The 17606-nt window shown below is 39.6% G+C and overlaps 2 protein-coding genes across 2 annotated transcripts; one reads left to right on the top strand and one right to left on the bottom strand.

The window, feature by feature from the left end:
* Positions 1-316: 316 nt before the first annotated feature.
* On the bottom strand, positions 317-11860 carry LOC144699963 (MLO-like protein 14). The gene is made up of 15 exons (XM_078571313.1): positions 11055-11860; positions 10525-10582; positions 10181-10425; positions 9436-9552; positions 8033-8093; positions 7733-7827; positions 7372-7446; positions 7042-7127; positions 2489-2538; positions 2235-2275; positions 1955-2119; positions 1833-1868; positions 1540-1607; positions 1394-1454; positions 317-875 (listed from the first exon to the last, which is right to left on the bottom strand). Exons 1-15 carry the CDS (start codon positions 11178-11180, stop codon positions 393-395), a joined length of 1767 nt encoding a protein of 588 aa, XP_078427439.1. The 5' UTR covers positions 11181-11860; the 3' UTR covers positions 317-392.
* Positions 11861-12267: 407 nt separating this feature from the next.
* LOC144699964 (defensin-like protein) lies at positions 12268-15146 on the top strand. The gene is made up of 5 exons (XM_078571315.1): positions 12268-12577; positions 13159-13212; positions 13548-13651; positions 14452-14490; positions 14839-15146. Exons 1-5 carry the CDS (start codon positions 12502-12504, stop codon positions 14974-14976), a joined length of 411 nt encoding a protein of 136 aa, XP_078427441.1. The 5' UTR covers positions 12268-12501; the 3' UTR covers positions 14977-15146.
* Positions 15147-17606: the final 2460 nt, after the last annotated feature.

The following is a 17606-nucleotide window of genomic DNA, read 5'->3' as shown; positions in this document are numbered from 1 at the left end:
TATATCCTATATTTAGTAATTAAGGGTATTTATAAATTTTATTGTATAAGTCTAAACATCAAATCAACGACATATTAATTCAAATATGTAGTCTTATCAGTTTCCAAGTGCTGTAGTCTTAGACATACGTCACTTGTAGATCTAAGATATTGTTATTTCAAATCATGTATCAGCATCCCCAAAAACCCATCCTCCAAAATTTTGAGTTCATTTCATTTGGAAGGCCATATTAAGATCTCTCTGGGAAGGTTCATTAATCAAATCGTCACTTTCAATCAATTTGCTTTGGTTACCTGTAAAAACTGTCAAGGCAATGTGACGATGAAAAAGGCCCGGAAAGCATGAATATATATAAAATCATCATGGTTAGAGAACCATTGGTTAGAGATTCATCATGGTGATAGCTCCATATCATCATCATGACTATGGTCTGAGCTCCATTTCAATGGTGATTTTCTATCCCCGAATCTACTTAGGCCGGGTTTTCTGTGCCTACCTACGGGTGGGGGCAAAGAGGAAGACCTGAAGATTTCGCGATGAGCCGTCATCCTGGAAACAGCCGGCGATGACGGAACCGAGGCGGCGTGAAGCAAGGGATCGTCCTCCATGCTGGCAGCAGCAGTTTCTACAAAGTCTGAAGCATTGATGGGGCCAGCCAATGATTGCAGCCTGATTGCAATGTAATCTCTTTCAGCAGACTCGTCAATGTCTTCGTCTTCAATCGAGCACACAGTGCTCGTCTCCGTTGGAGCGGTGGTCGTGTCATCGTAGCCGTGCCTCCGCTTCCGTCTTCTCCTCCTTGCCTCCTTCCCCCAGCTATGGATGCTTTCTCTAATCCTCTGGGGAATTAAAGCGGCTTTGTATTGGGAGCCCATCTAAAAAACAAGGAATTCAGTTTTAAAGAGGAAATATTGAAAAAATCGTAATTGGCATCCGAAAACCGTTACTTTCACTTGTCATCTAATCATGGCTTGAAAATAGATGATGATCTGTAATCCATTCCATCCTTTACCATCATCAGTCGTCCATCTTGACATTGGAATGGAGACAGAAATGAAAGCCGTTGTGCCTTCCGTTCTGTCCCGTTCCGATGTCGGGTGTTGGTGACTGTGGGTTTATAATTCTCCTCCGTGCTTCGAGTCACCCGTTCTGTCCGGGCCTTTGCAAGGAAACAGAACAAAACTGCGGATTCTGTGAAGGATGACAGATGACGGAATGAGATGACGTTCCCCCATGCCTTACAGACGATGATTTTGTTGAGTCAACATAATCGTCATCGCAATGAGGATGAAAGATGCTGATGATGACAGATTCATTGTCATACTCTATTTATGTGTGACGTGAGACATTAGATAAGATTGCTCAAGTGTTTGGGGGATGGAAAATAATGGACCTGGGTGACCAGCGCATACAAAGGCAGGGTGCTGTAGCTGCAGAGAAACTGGCCAGCGAACCTATTGAGATTAAAATTCAATATAATGTATTGAAAAAAGTAGTGAATTTACAGGGGAAAAAGGTCTTTTGTGAGGATTGACAAACCCCAGAAACAGGCGAGCATATAGAATCCAGTGGTTCCGTAGGAAGCATGAATCGTAACCGAATTGCCACTGCGTTGGATAAAAAATATAATTATCCCGATTTCACTATGATATAAGACATCGACATCAAGTTGTTGAACTATGAAGCTCATAAGAACAGCGTGTCTAGGTTTACATATCTAGGCGGTTAACTAAGCCAAATACTAATCGTAGTCATCAATTCGGAGCAGTACGCACATAAAATACATATGGTTTTAAAATAAATGATATTAAACTGTAGGAAAAGAGATGTACCCAGAACCAAATGAAAGATGCAATTTCAAACGAGTTCTGCAGACAAAAATAGGAAAAAGTGAGCTATAGGTAAGAACGACCGAGTCTAACTTAATATCAGACGTCTAGGAGAGAAGATTAACCTGAAATAGTATAAAGTGGATCAACACCAATAAGAGTTCTGGTTTATTGAACCAGAAAAGCTCATCACGCGGGTTTAGAATCTTCGATCCAGATGTCCTTTCGGCACTTTCGAGAGCCAAGGTGGCGATGATGTGCTGAAGTTTTGTACCGACTAGACTAATGAGCTGAAGAGGAGGCCAGCAAAAAACAATAAACAATAAAAAATAAAGAAGGCCAACGAACTTCAGTGTGAAAAACGATTCTGATTTTTAGAACACTAATTGATCTCAGGTTACTCACAGTGATGGGAATGAGGGCTATCCAAAAATAAAGATTTGACCCTGCATTATAGGAAAATTATTTTCATTTCGTATAGTTTACAAATGAAAAAGCAGCGGAACAGATTTTCCACCGAAGATAAAAATAAATTGAACGAGTCTATCTGCAATATAATCAGACAGCTAGTTAATCAGAATCTCGGATAACTTGAATAGCTCCTCAAAAAAATGAGGATATGGATCAACGACATTGGGGTAAATTTATAACTGACTCACCATTTATATTGAACAGCATGAATGCAACAACAAAACCCCACAACGGCGCACTGCAATATACAAAATACAATCCTTAATTAACAGAAAAATTGTTTATTTAAAAATTTTCATTAGTTATGTTTGGCTATGCGTCGTTCTAGGAAAATAGGCAAATATTGCCATTATGGCTAACCATTCTATCCACGACTGTATATATTATTTCTTTCACGAGTAATAACATAAGCCACTTTCATAATCCGTCTACATGTCCCCCTCTGTTTCGCCATCCCTCTTCGTCTCTTCTGACACTTCACATAATATCGGAGACTGCCAAGCCCTAATGAAGATGCGTGCTGGAATTCTGAGGTTGATGGTGATGATGTCACAGTCGTTCTGCTACCACCCTAAGGTTTTGTCCGTATCTCTGGTCTGCCCTAAGGACAATGATGACATCCTCTTCAGTTTGGCTTTACCAGAATATCCGGTCTGCCCTAAACACTGCCGTTGCCTTGCACCCATTTTCTCCGCCACAACACTGCATCTTAGCTTTACCAGACCATCCTGTCTGCCCTAAATGCTGCCAAGACTTGTTGCTGACACCCTGATCTTGGCCTGACGGTGACATATGAATCCCACGAAACAATGACACGTCATTCTGGACGGACTTCGAGTGCTACCTTGGGAGGTGATGCTGAATACTGGCCTACTCCTTGCTGGTTGTGCTGCTGCCTGTTACCCCCAAAATACGTCTCTAATTATTATTTTTTTTGAAAGAATACGTCTCGAATTATATCCCTTATGCAATGATCTGACCGCCAGGTGTGACCTTTATCACTTCTCATTATTGCTAAGGATTATTTATTGTTTCTTATTTGGTTAAACTCGAGACCAAGGCAGCAGGAATGCTCAGGAGCGTTTCTTCCCTTGCTCACTTAGGGACAATTGGTACACCCATCTTCCCCGAATGGCTCCAAGCCAACCATCTGACCGACAAACCATCTCTGCGTGCGGATAAGAGATATACCAAGTGGTGAAGCAAAGATGTTCTTTTCACTTAGCCAATATATTCAATGATTCCCCACTGAGTCGGTCAAATAAATATTATGACCACATAAATGAAATATGGGATGGCATTCAGATTCCCCACTGAGTCGGTCAAATAAATATTATGACCACATAAATGAAATATGGGATGGCATTCAGATTCCCCACTGAGTCGGTCACATAAATATTATGACCACATAAATGAAATATAGGATGGCATTCGGGAACTATATTCTACACAGGATGATGAATCCACCATCGCAGTCTCGGTGCATTGATCTATGGACCTTCTTCAGGAACATTGCACTGCATTGGAGTATGCTTACGAGCTTCATGCCTTATGAAAAGAGATCATTTTTTATTGCCCACTCACCGCACACTCTATTGGTCAGGAGTGTGCACTCCACGACTGTGTCCATAGCTAACTCACTGGTCTGTGTCCTGAATTTGAAAATGTTTGTGCCCAGCTTTTTTACTGAGAACACAAATTTGGATTTGAAGTTATAGTCATCGACATACCCGAAGAGGAGAGTCAACAGCCAGAGTCAGAACATTGTAATCATTTAAAAGCCCCCACTCGTCTAATGGCACCAACTTAATTCCACATCTGGAAATCCAAGCAATAAAAGCCTCACCATCCTAAGGCCCAGTGATGAGAAGGGCCAACTGTGGTATAGTCACTTCACTCATCGCAGACACAACAAGGAAACTTATTGGAAGATCTGTGATTGCCTGGCCTGAGCACATGGTGGGAAAACTCCTTAAGAACTTCTTCAGACCTTTTGTCCACATGCTAAGCTTCATAAAAGTTTGAAACTTTGTCTCTTTGGCTGTGAGTGCAACGTTCATCTACATACACATCAAACTAACATCTTAACTCCTCGGAGCTCATTTGAGAGTTTCTCACATAGTCTAACACCCAGAACAAGTATATCTGTTATCATTCTCCCATAGAAAATTTCCTATGAATCTTCAACAGGTGACAATCCCACGTACTGTTGAGGAGGCCCTTACTCAACCACATTGGAAGTATGCAATTGATGCCGAAATGGCCGCCCTTCATGCCATTTGGGACATAGTGTCCCTCCCTGCGGGGAAGCAGCCTATTGTATATTGATGGTTCCATACAATGAAGTATACAGTAAATGGTCAAGTTGAAAGGTACAAAACTGGACTGATTGCTCAACATACACCCAAAAGTATGGCGTTCACTATTCAAAATCTTTTACTACAGAAACCAGGGTGAACTTTGTCGAACTCTCATTTCCTTAGAGACAAATCAACATTGGGAACTTGATAGGAACCTCCTTAGGTCCTATCAGAAGAAACGTGCTAAAGAGACCCAAGAGACCAGAAGCATGATCAAACAACTTTGAATGGCAGAAATCTAGTCCCATATAAAAAGGAGACGTTTGAGTTAAAGGAGGAATCAAGAATTCTGTAGTAGCTGGAGTGGGCTGGACGTGGGGGGATCATTCCCCATCAGGAGGAGAGGGATACCCAATTCAGTGTTCGTCCATGTTATCCTACTTTTTTCCGTCTTCTGCCATTACACTTTCATTCTCGAGAAACTTGATCGCGATCTTGGTGTTGATTGATGCTGCATTCTTTCTGTATGAACAACATTCTTGAGGAACGGATCTACAGACGATTTATCTCTTGACACGACAGATCCATACGGATCACCCAACATTTCACAATTTCAAGATAGATCTTTATTGGATCAGATAAGAACTCTATCAGTTTGATGGCAAAAATGCATTTTTACATGGTGACGTAAGCAAGGAAGTTAATATGAAACCGTCTCTGGGATATGATATTTTCAAAAAGACAAGCTTGCTATTTGAGAATGGCACTATATGACCGGAAACAATATCTTTGAGCCTTATTTGTGAAATTTACTCAAGCTGTGCAAGCACTCCACTATCTCCAATGAAATGGTGATCATACTCTATTCCATCAACATACCTCGCCAGAGAATGTAGTCATCTGAATTGTCTATGTAGATGACATTATAGTCACTGGAAATGACTCCTCTGGAGTCAAATTAGGTCTCTAAGTATCTGATAAGGACCTGACCAGAACTTACCAAATGAAGAGGAAGCGTGTGAATAATACCACACGTGCGGATTGAGCTGAACAGGCACGTAGGAAGATTTGAATAAGGCCGGGAAGGAGTCATCTCGTGAAGGGTATAAATAGAAGGGCTGCGATCTGGAAGGGGACCAGAAAAGTCATTTCTTGAAGAAGGGCCAAGACAGGAGATTCTCCCTCTCGTCCCAGCGGAGCTGACTTTGTCCGATCCGGCCGCCAGTCCCTACAATCTGCAAGAGCACCTTAGTTCGTTTGTTCTAGTATCTACATTTCCTTCCTCCCATCTATTGTATGTGATTTCTAGCACTGTTGGACATTCAGATCTATATTCCATTTAATTGTTAGAGTCGAAGATATACAACTTGGTTAAGCCTTCGGATCATCACCGATACTGCACGTCGTAATAGAGAAGATAACTGCGGTATCTTAACGGTGTCCTATTACTTAAGATTCCCTGTTTGATATTAAAGGCTTAGGGGTCCTTTAATTTTTTGCTGGGCAATTAAGTGCCCCATTCACTGCCAATAGAAATATATATGATTTATTGGATGAAACTGGCCACCTCCCATGCCAACCTCCATATATTATAGAGGTAAATAGTAAATTTAAAAGTGATACAACTGACAGATAATGATTTGTTGTCGTATCAATGCTTGATTGGTAATCCTATCTACCTTGCTCATACCCAGCCAGACAACTACTACTCTGTCAGTATTCATAGCTAACTTATGCATCAACCATTACCTTGAGAATTATGCTGGATCACAGGTTGACTTCAGGTCCACTAAATGGCTATTGCTCACTTATGTGTGGCAGCATTGCCGCTTGGTGCAGCAAGAAGCAAAATGTCGTTTCCTGATCCATTTCAGGGAATGAATTCAGCTCTCGCACTAGGGATCTGAGAAGTCATCTGCAAGAATTAGGCATCCCCCTCACTGGGCTCAGCCAACTCTGTTGCAATAATAAATCCCCCTTTGCGACAACTCTATCTCACAGATGATCCTGTTAGCATGGCAGGTCCAAGCTATGAATGAAGGATAGTCATTCCCCAACCTCAGGGGAGGGATTATCTGTTATATGTGCTTCTGCATCGATCTAGGTAGATATAGACATTATGGATAACCATTGTGCCCCTGACAGAATATATTCTTTATTTCCTGAGTAATACGATAAGCCGCTTTCACATTCAGTCTACACATCTCTCCTGACACTTGACAATGATGGCTAAGGGCAAGTCCTTCTCATCTAAGTTGGCAAAATAGAAACTAAAAAAGGAGGGAAAAAAGAAGAAAGACAAAGAAAGTGGACCTAGAATATATGAATTACTAAAAAGGAAATTAGGAGAGTTAAAGGAGAACTACAAAGATTTTATGTCAAAAGAGCACATGCACACTGCAATGTCATTTGCTAACATAGCATCCAATCTTGGAACTAACCTCACACCCACAATCGATTTAAACTCCTCCTCCATAGACCGAATCATATAGTTGTGAAAATCATATCCCTGCGTGAGATTGTGATTCTGCAAAGATCAGATAATTTCAATTGTTAATACCGGGTACGATTTGATGAAAATAAACAAACCATAAACGTAAAAATTAAATACGTTGATAATTAAAAACTGCAGCTGATATTTCAAAACTAAAAAATGGACACAAACCAGGAGACTTCTGTTTAATCAGATGAAACTTCAGTAGGATTTATGGGTGTCACATAGAAATTTAGCTAAAATAGAAGGAAAATTTTAAGGTGGATAATTTCCTCACCATAATGAAACCCATTCGGAGAGCAAGATAATCAGCACGTGCAACAGAGCGTCCAAACTGACGGAAGAAGCACGTCTGTAGAAGAAAAATTCTTATCTAGGTTAAAACATGTGACAAGATGTGCATAAGAAATTCAGTCCATTATGATAACCCAATTTAAAAACATTTGGTGTACCAGAAAGAAAGGGAAGAAAAATGATGAAATAAAGAGCCCAGGTAATACACTTCCATAAAATAAAAACGCGAAGAAGCCATTGATAGGTAATAGCCAGATAAACAAAAGGTCTTCAGGACAAACTGAAACCCTAGGAAATGGAGAACGGTGGATGATTATGCTTGATTTGAAAGTTTATTGACATACCAGCCAAACGATGCAACCATTTTTACTCCAAGGGCTTGATAAACGTGACTTCACAAACGAAGACTGTCTTCTTTCAGTCAGAGCTTTGGTGACCACTAAAGTCCGTAAATGCATAGAAGATGGTATCAGTGAGACTTGCATGTTTAAATGAGAACTTGTTTGGACGAATAGATAAGCATAACCGTTTCAATCTATGCTTTTTGATAGAAAATGAAGAAACAACGACAAATAGAAAACAAAACAGCTGGATCACTTGTAGAAAAAAAATGTTATAAAAAATCGAGACGTATATTGAGTTACCTGTCAATGAACCGTCTGAAGTTCCATGAGCTTCATCTTCCCATTTTCTCCAAGTATGTATCTGAGAATGTCACACAAAAAATGGATGACGAGAAAGTTGCCTTTTATAGGAAGAAAATAATAGAGTTGATGACAACCAAAATCCACAAAAAGCAGTGGGATGATTAAGGGATGAATTTAGAACAGTAAAGTGATATCAACAGCTAAGTACCTAATGCAGAATAAAGCTAGACCAGTCGCCATTTGCTACATTGCAGAAACCTGTTACGATACCGGCATTGAAGTATATGAAGAAGAGTAAAGTGGAAGGTAAGAATAGGGGAAAAGGAACAATTAACAAAGGAGCCATCCAGCTTGATCGATGACATGGGCTGGCAGCGGGAATAACCGCCAAGTAATTTGGCGGGAAAGTGAGTTCTGAATAAAGTGTATAAATAAGAAGGGAGAGATCTGAAGGGGGGGTGGTTATTCTACTTCTTGAGAGAGCAGGAGACATCTACTGGCATGGATCAGATCGGTGGGAGGTATCTTCTGAGAGTTACGACTGCATTCAGTCAGAGGCGTGCGGGAGGGACCTCTCCGGCATTGATCCATTCCAGGGAAGGATTCCACATCCAAGGGGGAGAAGAGGCATCGAGTAGACGATAAATACTGGTACATAAGGATTCTTGCATTGTTGTTTGTGTTGATTTTCATTGAGGAGTGGGAGTCGTAACAAAACCTTATTGACAGAGAAGATACCCTCAATTGCCAGAATTCGAAGTAGAAACGATATTCTTTTCTCCTCTTTGCATGAAGGGAAAATTGAAACAAAAGATTTTTCATCCCTTCTATTTAGTGCTCCATATGTAAATACTAAAAATTGAATGAGGTTCAGTTTCTACTGTCCCAAACACAATGACCAATGAAAACTTTTAGAATACGGGGTAAAATGTCACTCCCAACATTACTAGGCGGCCTTATATATAAAAGCTTATCTGTCGACCTGTCAATTTAAGGCAGCTAGATTGAAGTAAAGGATGAACAATTTCTGTTGACTTTCTAGGGTTTATTCCCTCCCTTCCAGGGCAGCGGCCTACTCCTGCCAACCTGCCTCCTTTCTCTCTCGTTAGATCTCTAAAAAGTTAACAAAAAATATTCTAATAATTTAGTTTTCTTTTCATTCATGTTTCAGAAATAAAATTTCGGTAGATCAATCCTTCAAAAATTACTCATACTTCCGAAAACATATGCTTAATATGTTGACGTTTTGCATTTAGCGATGTGAACGTCATGTCAAAAATGGATACAATAATAGATTGTAAAGGAAATCCGTATCCATGCGCTGAACAGGAACTGAGAACTAGCACCAAGGAACCATAGTGATGATGCTGGTGCTATAAAGACATGATCTTACGCCTGACCTTTACTGTTGCCAGCACCATTGTCAAACAACTGTAAGTCACATGGGTCACAGCCATGACAAAAATAAACCGGTGAAGTTGCTCCAAACCTTCATATGAGACAAATGGCTCGTGTCCCTGTAAGAATCAAAGTTTTAGCTCCAATTAACATTATTTTGCGTATGAATTATGAGAAAAGTAATGTGATGGAGACATTAGCTACAACTAGCAAGTCTACTATTAACAAAACGACATATCACATAATGCAAAGCATGAAACGATTCAAAGTTTATACCATAAGTTGCCCTTCCCTCCCTATTTGAATTCTAATGTGTGCCCGAAATTTTTTTTTTGAGAGCAACAAATTTAACTTTTAATTACTTTAACGGATCTGTAGAACTCAACGTGAATAGTAGTAAAACCAAGACCAAACTACATCTTCTTAAGAGTAGATTAGTCAACTATACTTGAGTCGAGATAAGTAGATGATTTGGTATAAGAAAAATTAATGAGCAAAAAGGGATCATATTTTTCATATTTTGAAAATAATCTTGCGATCAGGTTTATGGAAAATATTTCGGGAAGAAAAAAGTGAATTTAAGTTGAGTAAATTCCATCGAAGTTCGAGAATCTTCTACTTGATTCACCCATTTGCACCCATAACATGAATGTGACCACTAATAGAGCAATGGACAATTGACATCTTTGGAATTCGGCAAATCTACAGACAAAGAAACTAAAAAAGGTGATTTTACGAAGTATATACCTCCCCACAAGTTCTGCCAGTCATAACATTAAGGTTTCTCCTCTCAAGAGAAAGATTGTGAAGTACAGCCATCAAATTCTTGCGATCATGGGATGAAGAACCCTCCGTTTCTTTGGTCTCAGAAGCTTCAGATCTGGTGCATGGGGAGAAGTTGCTATCGTAGAACTTCGAATCAATGCAAATACTTGAAATTGCTCGGGAGGTGGCCGTCAGAAGAAGGGATATGAATCCTAAAACCATTAGTTCTGCAGCACAGAAATCACATTACTCTCCGATTAGAATGTCAAAAATGTTCCCGATGCTTCAATGTGTCAATAGAGATATCCCCAGAAAGTTTTCCCAACCTTCTTTCATTTTATCCAGGGCTTCAAATAAGGGATTCCGATGAGTTCTCCGCAACCACTGAGAAAATTTACAAAGAATCAGGGGCATATTACATAGTCAAAGAAAAAATGACAGCTGTGCGACCAAAAGTTCAAGGCCAAGATGCCCGTTCTTAGCGAAAATATCCATTTTCTCCGCGATTCAAGAACCCAATGTTTGGATAACTTGTTATATTCATGTTTAGATACTAACTCGGAAAAAAGAAAAATTCAGATTATTTAGTGCATTGTGGAAATGATCGAAGAGTCGTCAAAAATTGACTTCCGGTACTAGAAACACGCAAATAGGCATTGCGGCTGAATACGGCATTAACGAACTCAGGCGATATCAAAGCGGCTTCTTATTGAGCATACCACTTTCCGAAAGAGAATCAAAAACTAATTAAAAAAAAATTAATACACTCAAAGGACGGAACAAACGCATTCAATGTCGGCAGAGAAAAGAATAACGGAGGTAGGCGATGATGGCAGAGACAGGGGGAAGAGCTTACAGAGCTCAGGCGGAAAATAGAGCGCTCCACCAAAAGGCCGACAGCCACCAGTATTGTAAGCACAGTGGCCACAGACCATGTTGGTGTGCTAGCTAAAGACCGCGGTTCTCTAGAACCTTCCGTCATATCGTCCACTATACCTTCACGAAGAACTTAGCTTTGAGACCGCATTCATCAGCAGAACAAGACCATTCTTCTCTCTTCCAGCTTCAGTGGATGATGAACAATCCCATCTTCTCAGCACAACGAGCATTCAACCAGTAGAGCTGCCCTAGCTGATTATCAAGCGATCAAAACATAGAAACAAGTGAGTTAACCTTCTTCTTGTCTGAAACAGCTGGCATTCGATTATTAAACACCCCCATTCAAATCCGCGTCACACGGAGAAGAGATCCGCTTCGAATGTTAGCAGCCTCCCACACTCAAAGGCAACCGACGAAGGTCAGGTTGCCCGTTTCTTCTTCTGACTGCGCTAAGTCACATTGAGCTCGGGAGCAAGCCGGTATTAAATCTAATCTCCATCTTTCTGTCTCTTGAGTCGATCTTATCTCCTCTGTTTGTACGTTCCTCTGCGCCGTAGTAATTAATTGCATTACAGCTCGCCATTTAATTTACGTTTCCTCAAAGAACAATAACGTCGATTCCTTTCGGTCGCCGTCCGCGGAATGTCACTGTCATGCTTGGCAATACTGAAGTCCAGCCATGTTCTCCGCAGCCTTGGGATCTTCCGAGATAATGCCACGACAAAAAAAGAAACCGCGAGAGACGTAGAGTTCATAGATGAACTCGTTCACCGGGAAAAACTCGCATGCATAGCTGGTTTTCCGATCGGAACAAAGATCTGAAAGCGATGGACGTTACCTCACGTCGAATTCAGCAATCAAACATCTGGCAAAGAGAAATTCTTCCAATCCGCGTTCATCAATCAGCGGTTTCGCTTTCTAAGTTCTTTCTCCACAAAAACCGCTGTAGAATCTTCTCGAAGTCTTTGAGCAGTCAACATTATCGGGCCCACCGAATAGCCGTCAGCCGTCGAATGTAGCATTAAATGGTTTATGGGCTTTTAAGGCGGGCCAGAGTCCTCGACGTTGACCCATTTCGGCCCAGTTTTAAGACTAATATTATGAATTATAAAAGAACTGCAAATTTATTATCATAGGGTGAATTTACAGATAAATCCAAGTTAAACTTTTGTATTGCAGGAATGGATTATTTCCGACTGTAATGGTGAGGATAACCATGGTTCGCCACCCTCTGCGTGGTAAATCGTTGAGCATGGAAAAGTTGGAAATTTTACAGGGGTCAGAAAGTAAATGTTTATATATTGGGAATTGAAAAGTTCGATAGAAGGTAGAATATACTTGTTTGGAATTTCGCGGTCGTGTTCTTGAGGACTGAGGAGGATCTCTGGAAGAATTGATCAAGGGAGAGGAAGACGCGGAAGAGAATGTTGCCGGGGGAGTGGAGCCCGCGCTGCGGGAATCTCTGCACCAAGAAATACGCCGCTCTCACGCAGATTCCGTGTACGCTTTGATGTTCTTTCTTACGTTTCCGTTTAGCTTTGAACTTCTTTTCGAAGAAGATGCCGACCGTTAAACGTTCTTTAAGAAAGACCGGCAAGAGGTCCATTAGAGTCGGCCTGCGCACATGGGAAATTGTTCTTGATTTAATTTGTCACACGTTAATTTTCCGTTACTTGGGGCTGATCTTGAAAGAACGCATTTTTGGCTCAAATCTCAGTTTTCGTTGGACTCGTATGTTGGGATACCGAGCACATTAGTGACTATTAAAGGAGAAAGTTTGTGTGACCGCGTTTAAGAATCATTCTTTATTTTTTTGTATTTGAACTTCTTCGTAGGAGTTAAGAATCGGCTGTAGTAACAAGCAAGTCCGTTATCATTCGGCGGCATCAAAATAGTCGTCACGAGCATCTAACGGTTTGGGGTTCTCGAAACGAGAGGCGTGTTTCCTAATCCGAATTTATGAAATTTCTCTAAATTTGAGATGTGTTTTGGTTTGAGATTCCTGTAATTCCCTTTAAAGCTAGTTCATAATTTTGATGAATTTTTGGCACTATTAACTTTCCCCTCTCATGCCGTTTCAGGGAGAGTTTTCTGTAAGAAAGGTTGTGATAGTGATGGAGAAACATGGGAAGAATGTAAGGTCCAGCCACTTAAAGTGCTCTCGTTCTCTTGTCTCTTCATAAATGATGTGAAATTATATTCTGTCTCTAAGTCTATCTATAGATTACGTTTGAACATTCATTCGTAAATTCGAAGTTTTGCTAGAAGTTTAATTTGAGAACGCGTTCTTTTTTCTTTCTTGGATTACTTTACTAGTATATAAAGTTTCTGGCCCAAAAAATGTCTATGAAAAACGTTTATGGCCCCGCTTGATTTTACACATTCCAGTTTCAGGTACACATAAAAACCAATTATTGAATGGTACGTTTAAGTTTCTTTTTTCTTTTCTAATGTCCTTTGCTTAATTTAGGCGTTTCTGACTGCAATGAGCTATGCTACAAAGATCCGGTTTTGAAGGATTATCAGTGGAGTGCTTACTTTGACCGCTCTCCTGGAGCAGAGAGCTACTCAATTGTTAGTGAACAATCCCTCGTGATTTTCTTCCAGTATAGTGTTCATCCGTTAATCTTAAGAATGAATGGGTGAAATGGCAATAACTTCGCGTTTTCATGCCATACATCACATTTTCATGAATTATACTTGGGCCGGATAGTACATGTGCAATCATGGTAACATACATAAGCAAATACCTGTCAGTTTGGCTTGTTGACAAGTGCAGGAAAATTAGGCAAGTTAATTTTATTCAGAGTTGGATTCTGAAGAAAAACGTCGATTCCCCATTATGGTCTTATCTCTATCCTCTACTTCGTATTTTCTGCAGCTCTGTATAAACTTTTGACAGAGTCCAGGGTATTTATTCTGGCAAAGGGGGGAGGGGCTTATATGGACGTCTCCGCTTCTCTGTTAGAGGCAGTGCTCCATATGGTTTTCTATCAATTGGGGAAAGCTAAACGTCGGGGAGTTTTATACTTGATTGGACTTTTTCTCTTAACTGAATTAGGATGACATTATTAGGACTACTAAATTTGGTGTTGAAAAAAGAGAGAATTTGTAGAGTTAATTAGAATGATGGCATGATTTTTGCATTCCCTGGACAAACAGCCTGAATATGCTCCCTCCTTTCATCCTCCACAGGAAAAAATTTCGGAAAGATGATCGATTAGATTGCGATTATTTTAGCTGCTCAATGATTTGTAGGTGGTAGGAACTCTGAAAAAAGATTCGGTAACTGAATGTACGGAAATTGGAATACCGGTAAATTCTTATTTATCTTATGAGACTATTTTTAATTTGTATCTCTCATCTTAATGCAGCAATGTTTTCAAGCATGCGTTTCTGGCTGTGGGTTTAAGGTACTTGGATGCTCTGTTTAATAATTTTGTTCTGGTTCATTCTGTAGTTTGCCCAGTATTTCCACAATATTCAACACTCCCTCCGTCGAAACTCTACCAATGACATAGTTCTAGAGACCTTTGCCTTTTTAGGAGGCAGAAAACATGTGATGTTATTTCCTAAAAAAAAAATAAACCTTGCAATTTATGCATCATCAAGTCCTTTAGGTCTTTTCCTTGAAGTTTTCTCTGAGACTACCTGTCGTGAGCTTGCAAAGCTAAGAAAATCGTTGCAGTTGGAGCACATTTCGTTTTGTTTTTTCCAATGTGCCAAATGAAATTTACTTGCTTAATTTTACGTTGGCGCAGTTTGATATTCCTCCCGAGAAAGCTGATCAGGTTAAGCCAAACAGACCTTCCAAGGCTGCTAATGAGAAATCTTCAGCAGCTTCACCGCCAGTTGATCCGAAACTGGTAGTAGATGACATGCCTTCTACATCTGCTTAGGCTTCCTAGAGAATCCTTTCTCTGGCAATTGGGGGGTGGATTTGTTACATCATTATTTCATCCCCGATGTGGCTTTTGTTTTTTCTTATCTGGCCACCGCCACTGCCACTATTCGATTGGTATGCCATATTGTCACAGCTTGATTTGAATGCATGATCCATGTCTGATAATTTTCTCTAACAAAAAAAGGGGTTTCCTGTTGCCGTCTTGTGTCTTTTTTCCCTCCAAACACGCATGATACTCTTAAGGTATAGTCAAATTTTTTGTGAAGTTTGATCATAACCCATTAAAAGTTTGAGAAAAACGGGTAGAAAGAGTTTCCGTGAGGGAACCTAATCTTCTTGTGGACAAATTGATTGATTAGATTAAAAAATCCCTAGAGAGTAGAACCCCATGGTTTTTCTTGTCTCGCTTCACATAAATTTTCTTGTGAATATGTTGGGATAATTTTGCATCAATTTGCCGTTGAATCTTCGTCAAGTTCTTTCACGTTTTGCGTGGGGAAAGGATAGTTATCATTCACTGTACAGGAAATAGATGGCAGCAAGATAAAACAGTGTTTTGCTGTTATTAAAGTAGTCCTGTAATCTATCCTCTTTTCAAAGTTGCGACAACATCCATTAAATAGATTTCCTCAAAAAAAAAAACATCCATTAAATAGAGTGCCTTTATTATTTCTCTATGGAATCATTCTTTTTTCCTCATTTTTCAAGTAAACATCATTTTTTTTCTTCTTTACATACAAGTTAGCCAGAGTGCGATGAATTGAGAGAACAGGCATTTGTATGCCTTCCACGTTCCAATTATCATTTTTTTGTTCCAATCGATCTGAGCATTTTCTGTGAAACGATTATTCCGTGTGCTTTGTATTTCTTTCAAACACTCATCTGTTAACATTGAAAGTCTGGAAAAAATTCACGTGATTAGGAAGAATTGGGGGAAATTATGGAAGGAAACGAGTCAACTCGAAAGAAGGATGGCCTAAAGCCTAGATTTCATACAGAAGTTCTCAGCTTAAAGTCTTCAAAGTCAGTGAAATGTACAGTGTTTGTCTAGTGAAGAAATGTTTAATTTAAATCATGAAAACTTGTAGAAAACAGAATCTTAGTGACAACAAAAAGAAAAGAGAGGGAAATAATCAAACTGTAGTAAGCATGCTCTTTAAGGAGAGCACTGGAATAGTATTGGAATATAGAAATCATAGTTTTATCGTTACAAGGAGGTTTGATGTCTTCGATTAAAAAAATCATATTATAATAATTAGAAGTAGGACGCTTGTGTAATTCTGTAAGCCTATTTGCCTATCTATGACTGGTGAATTGGAATGCTGAGTGTTGTAATTTTAGCTCTAAATTAGGATGTACCCTGACACTGTACCACGCCTCTCATATTCTTCAAACCATACAATCTTATCACTTTCACACATCACTTTGTGGAGCATCAAATATCTGCTTGCATATTCGCTCTCAGATAGGGTGCTTCGAAAAAGATGAGAACTAAAAATATTTTTTTAGTGAGTGTATAGCTCACATAGAAGAGAGAGAGATGTTTCATGAAGCAAGTGGGGCACCAATAAGCTTAAAACTGCCATGTGAGAATAGCTTCGAGAAGATCACATAGCAGGAGGCGAAGAATTGTGTACTAGATAGGGTCCAAAACGTGAGTGAGACCCTAGATGGCACAATGGTAAAAAATGACATAAATAATTGTACTAGCTTCTAAGGTAAAATAATATTAAAAAATTATCTCCACCAACTCTCTCCCTCAAGCTGGATAGTATATGTTATTGCATCCCAGCTGACTGATGAGGCATTGTAGTACATGGTTGTGAAGACCTTTTCTGAACACATCACCACATTGATCTTATGACTTTACATATGGAGTACCAATTAAACCACTCTCTAATTTCTCTTTGATTAAGTGTTGATCCAATCATATGCTTGGTTCGATCATGTTGAACTAGGTTTCAATAAATCTTGATTTCAGATCTTTTTTGCATAAGAGATGGATAGGAGTCTTAAATGGGATATTGAGATCTTCCATGATGGATTTGAGCTAGAGTGCTTTATAAATGGCATGTGTCATAGCACGAAATTCTATCTCTGCAATGGAATGCGACACAACCCACTGTTTTTTTACTCCGCCAAGACATGTGGTTCCCTGTTAATCGGCATTAGTAAAAACTTTGAGATTAGTAAATGATTATTTTTCTGAGACGTAATCCTATAACCGGGTGTCTCCTACAAGCATCTAAGAATCTGGAGGCTTGCCTTTTCATGTACTTCTCTAGGATCTTTCATGAATTGGCTGACAAGGCAACAACATATGAAATGTCAGGCCAGTTGTGTGAAATGTAAATGAGTTTTCCTACTAGCTGTTTATACCTTCCCATGTCAGTTTGTGAGTTATTTTTTCCTTATACCAACTTATGGTCAAGATCCACAAGTGTAGGCACATGTTTTCACCCAATCATATTTGTCTCAAATAACAGATCCAAAGTATATCTAAACTGTGATATTACGATATTTCTCTCTGTGTTAATTCTATACCCAAAAAATATTGAAGCTTACATAAGACCTTTATCTCCAAGTCTTTTTGCTAATTGATCATTTAGCCTCTCCATTTCTGTT

The sequence above is a fragment of the Wolffia australiana genome, chromosome 2, assembly GCF_029677425.1.
Source record: "Wolffia australiana isolate 7733 chromosome 2, ASM2967742v1".
Lineage (NCBI taxonomy): Eukaryota > Viridiplantae > Streptophyta > Magnoliopsida > Alismatales > Araceae > Wolffia > Wolffia australiana.
Note: the sequence above shows the minus strand (reverse complement) of the source record. Positions and strands in the feature narration are given on the sequence as shown.

Bases quoted from the DNA above. Each gene is read 5' to 3' on its own strand.
- LOC144699963 (XM_078571313.1), bottom strand. From the start codon at position 11,180: ATGACGGAAGGTTCTAGAGAACCGCGGTCTTTAGCTAGCACACCAACA. The intron at 9,553-10,180 runs GTATATACTTCG...TGATTCTTACAG, and splicing joins CTGGCAGAACTTGTGGGGAG to GGACACGAGCCATTTGTCTC. The intron at 7,447-7,732 runs GTATGTCAATAA...TTTCTTCTACAG, and splicing joins ATGGTTGCATCGTTTGGCTG to ACGTGCTTCTTCCGTCAGTT.
- LOC144699964 (XM_078571315.1), top strand. From the start codon at position 12,502: ATGTTGCCGGGGGAGTGGAGCCCGCGCTGCGGGAATCTCTGCACCAAG. The intron at 13,652-14,451 runs GTTAGTGAACAA...ATCTTAATGCAG, and splicing joins GAGCAGAGAGCTACTCAATT to CAATGTTTTCAAGCATGCGT. The intron at 14,491-14,838 runs GTACTTGGATGC...ACGTTGGCGCAG, and splicing joins TTTCTGGCTGTGGGTTTAAG to TTTGATATTCCTCCCGAGAA.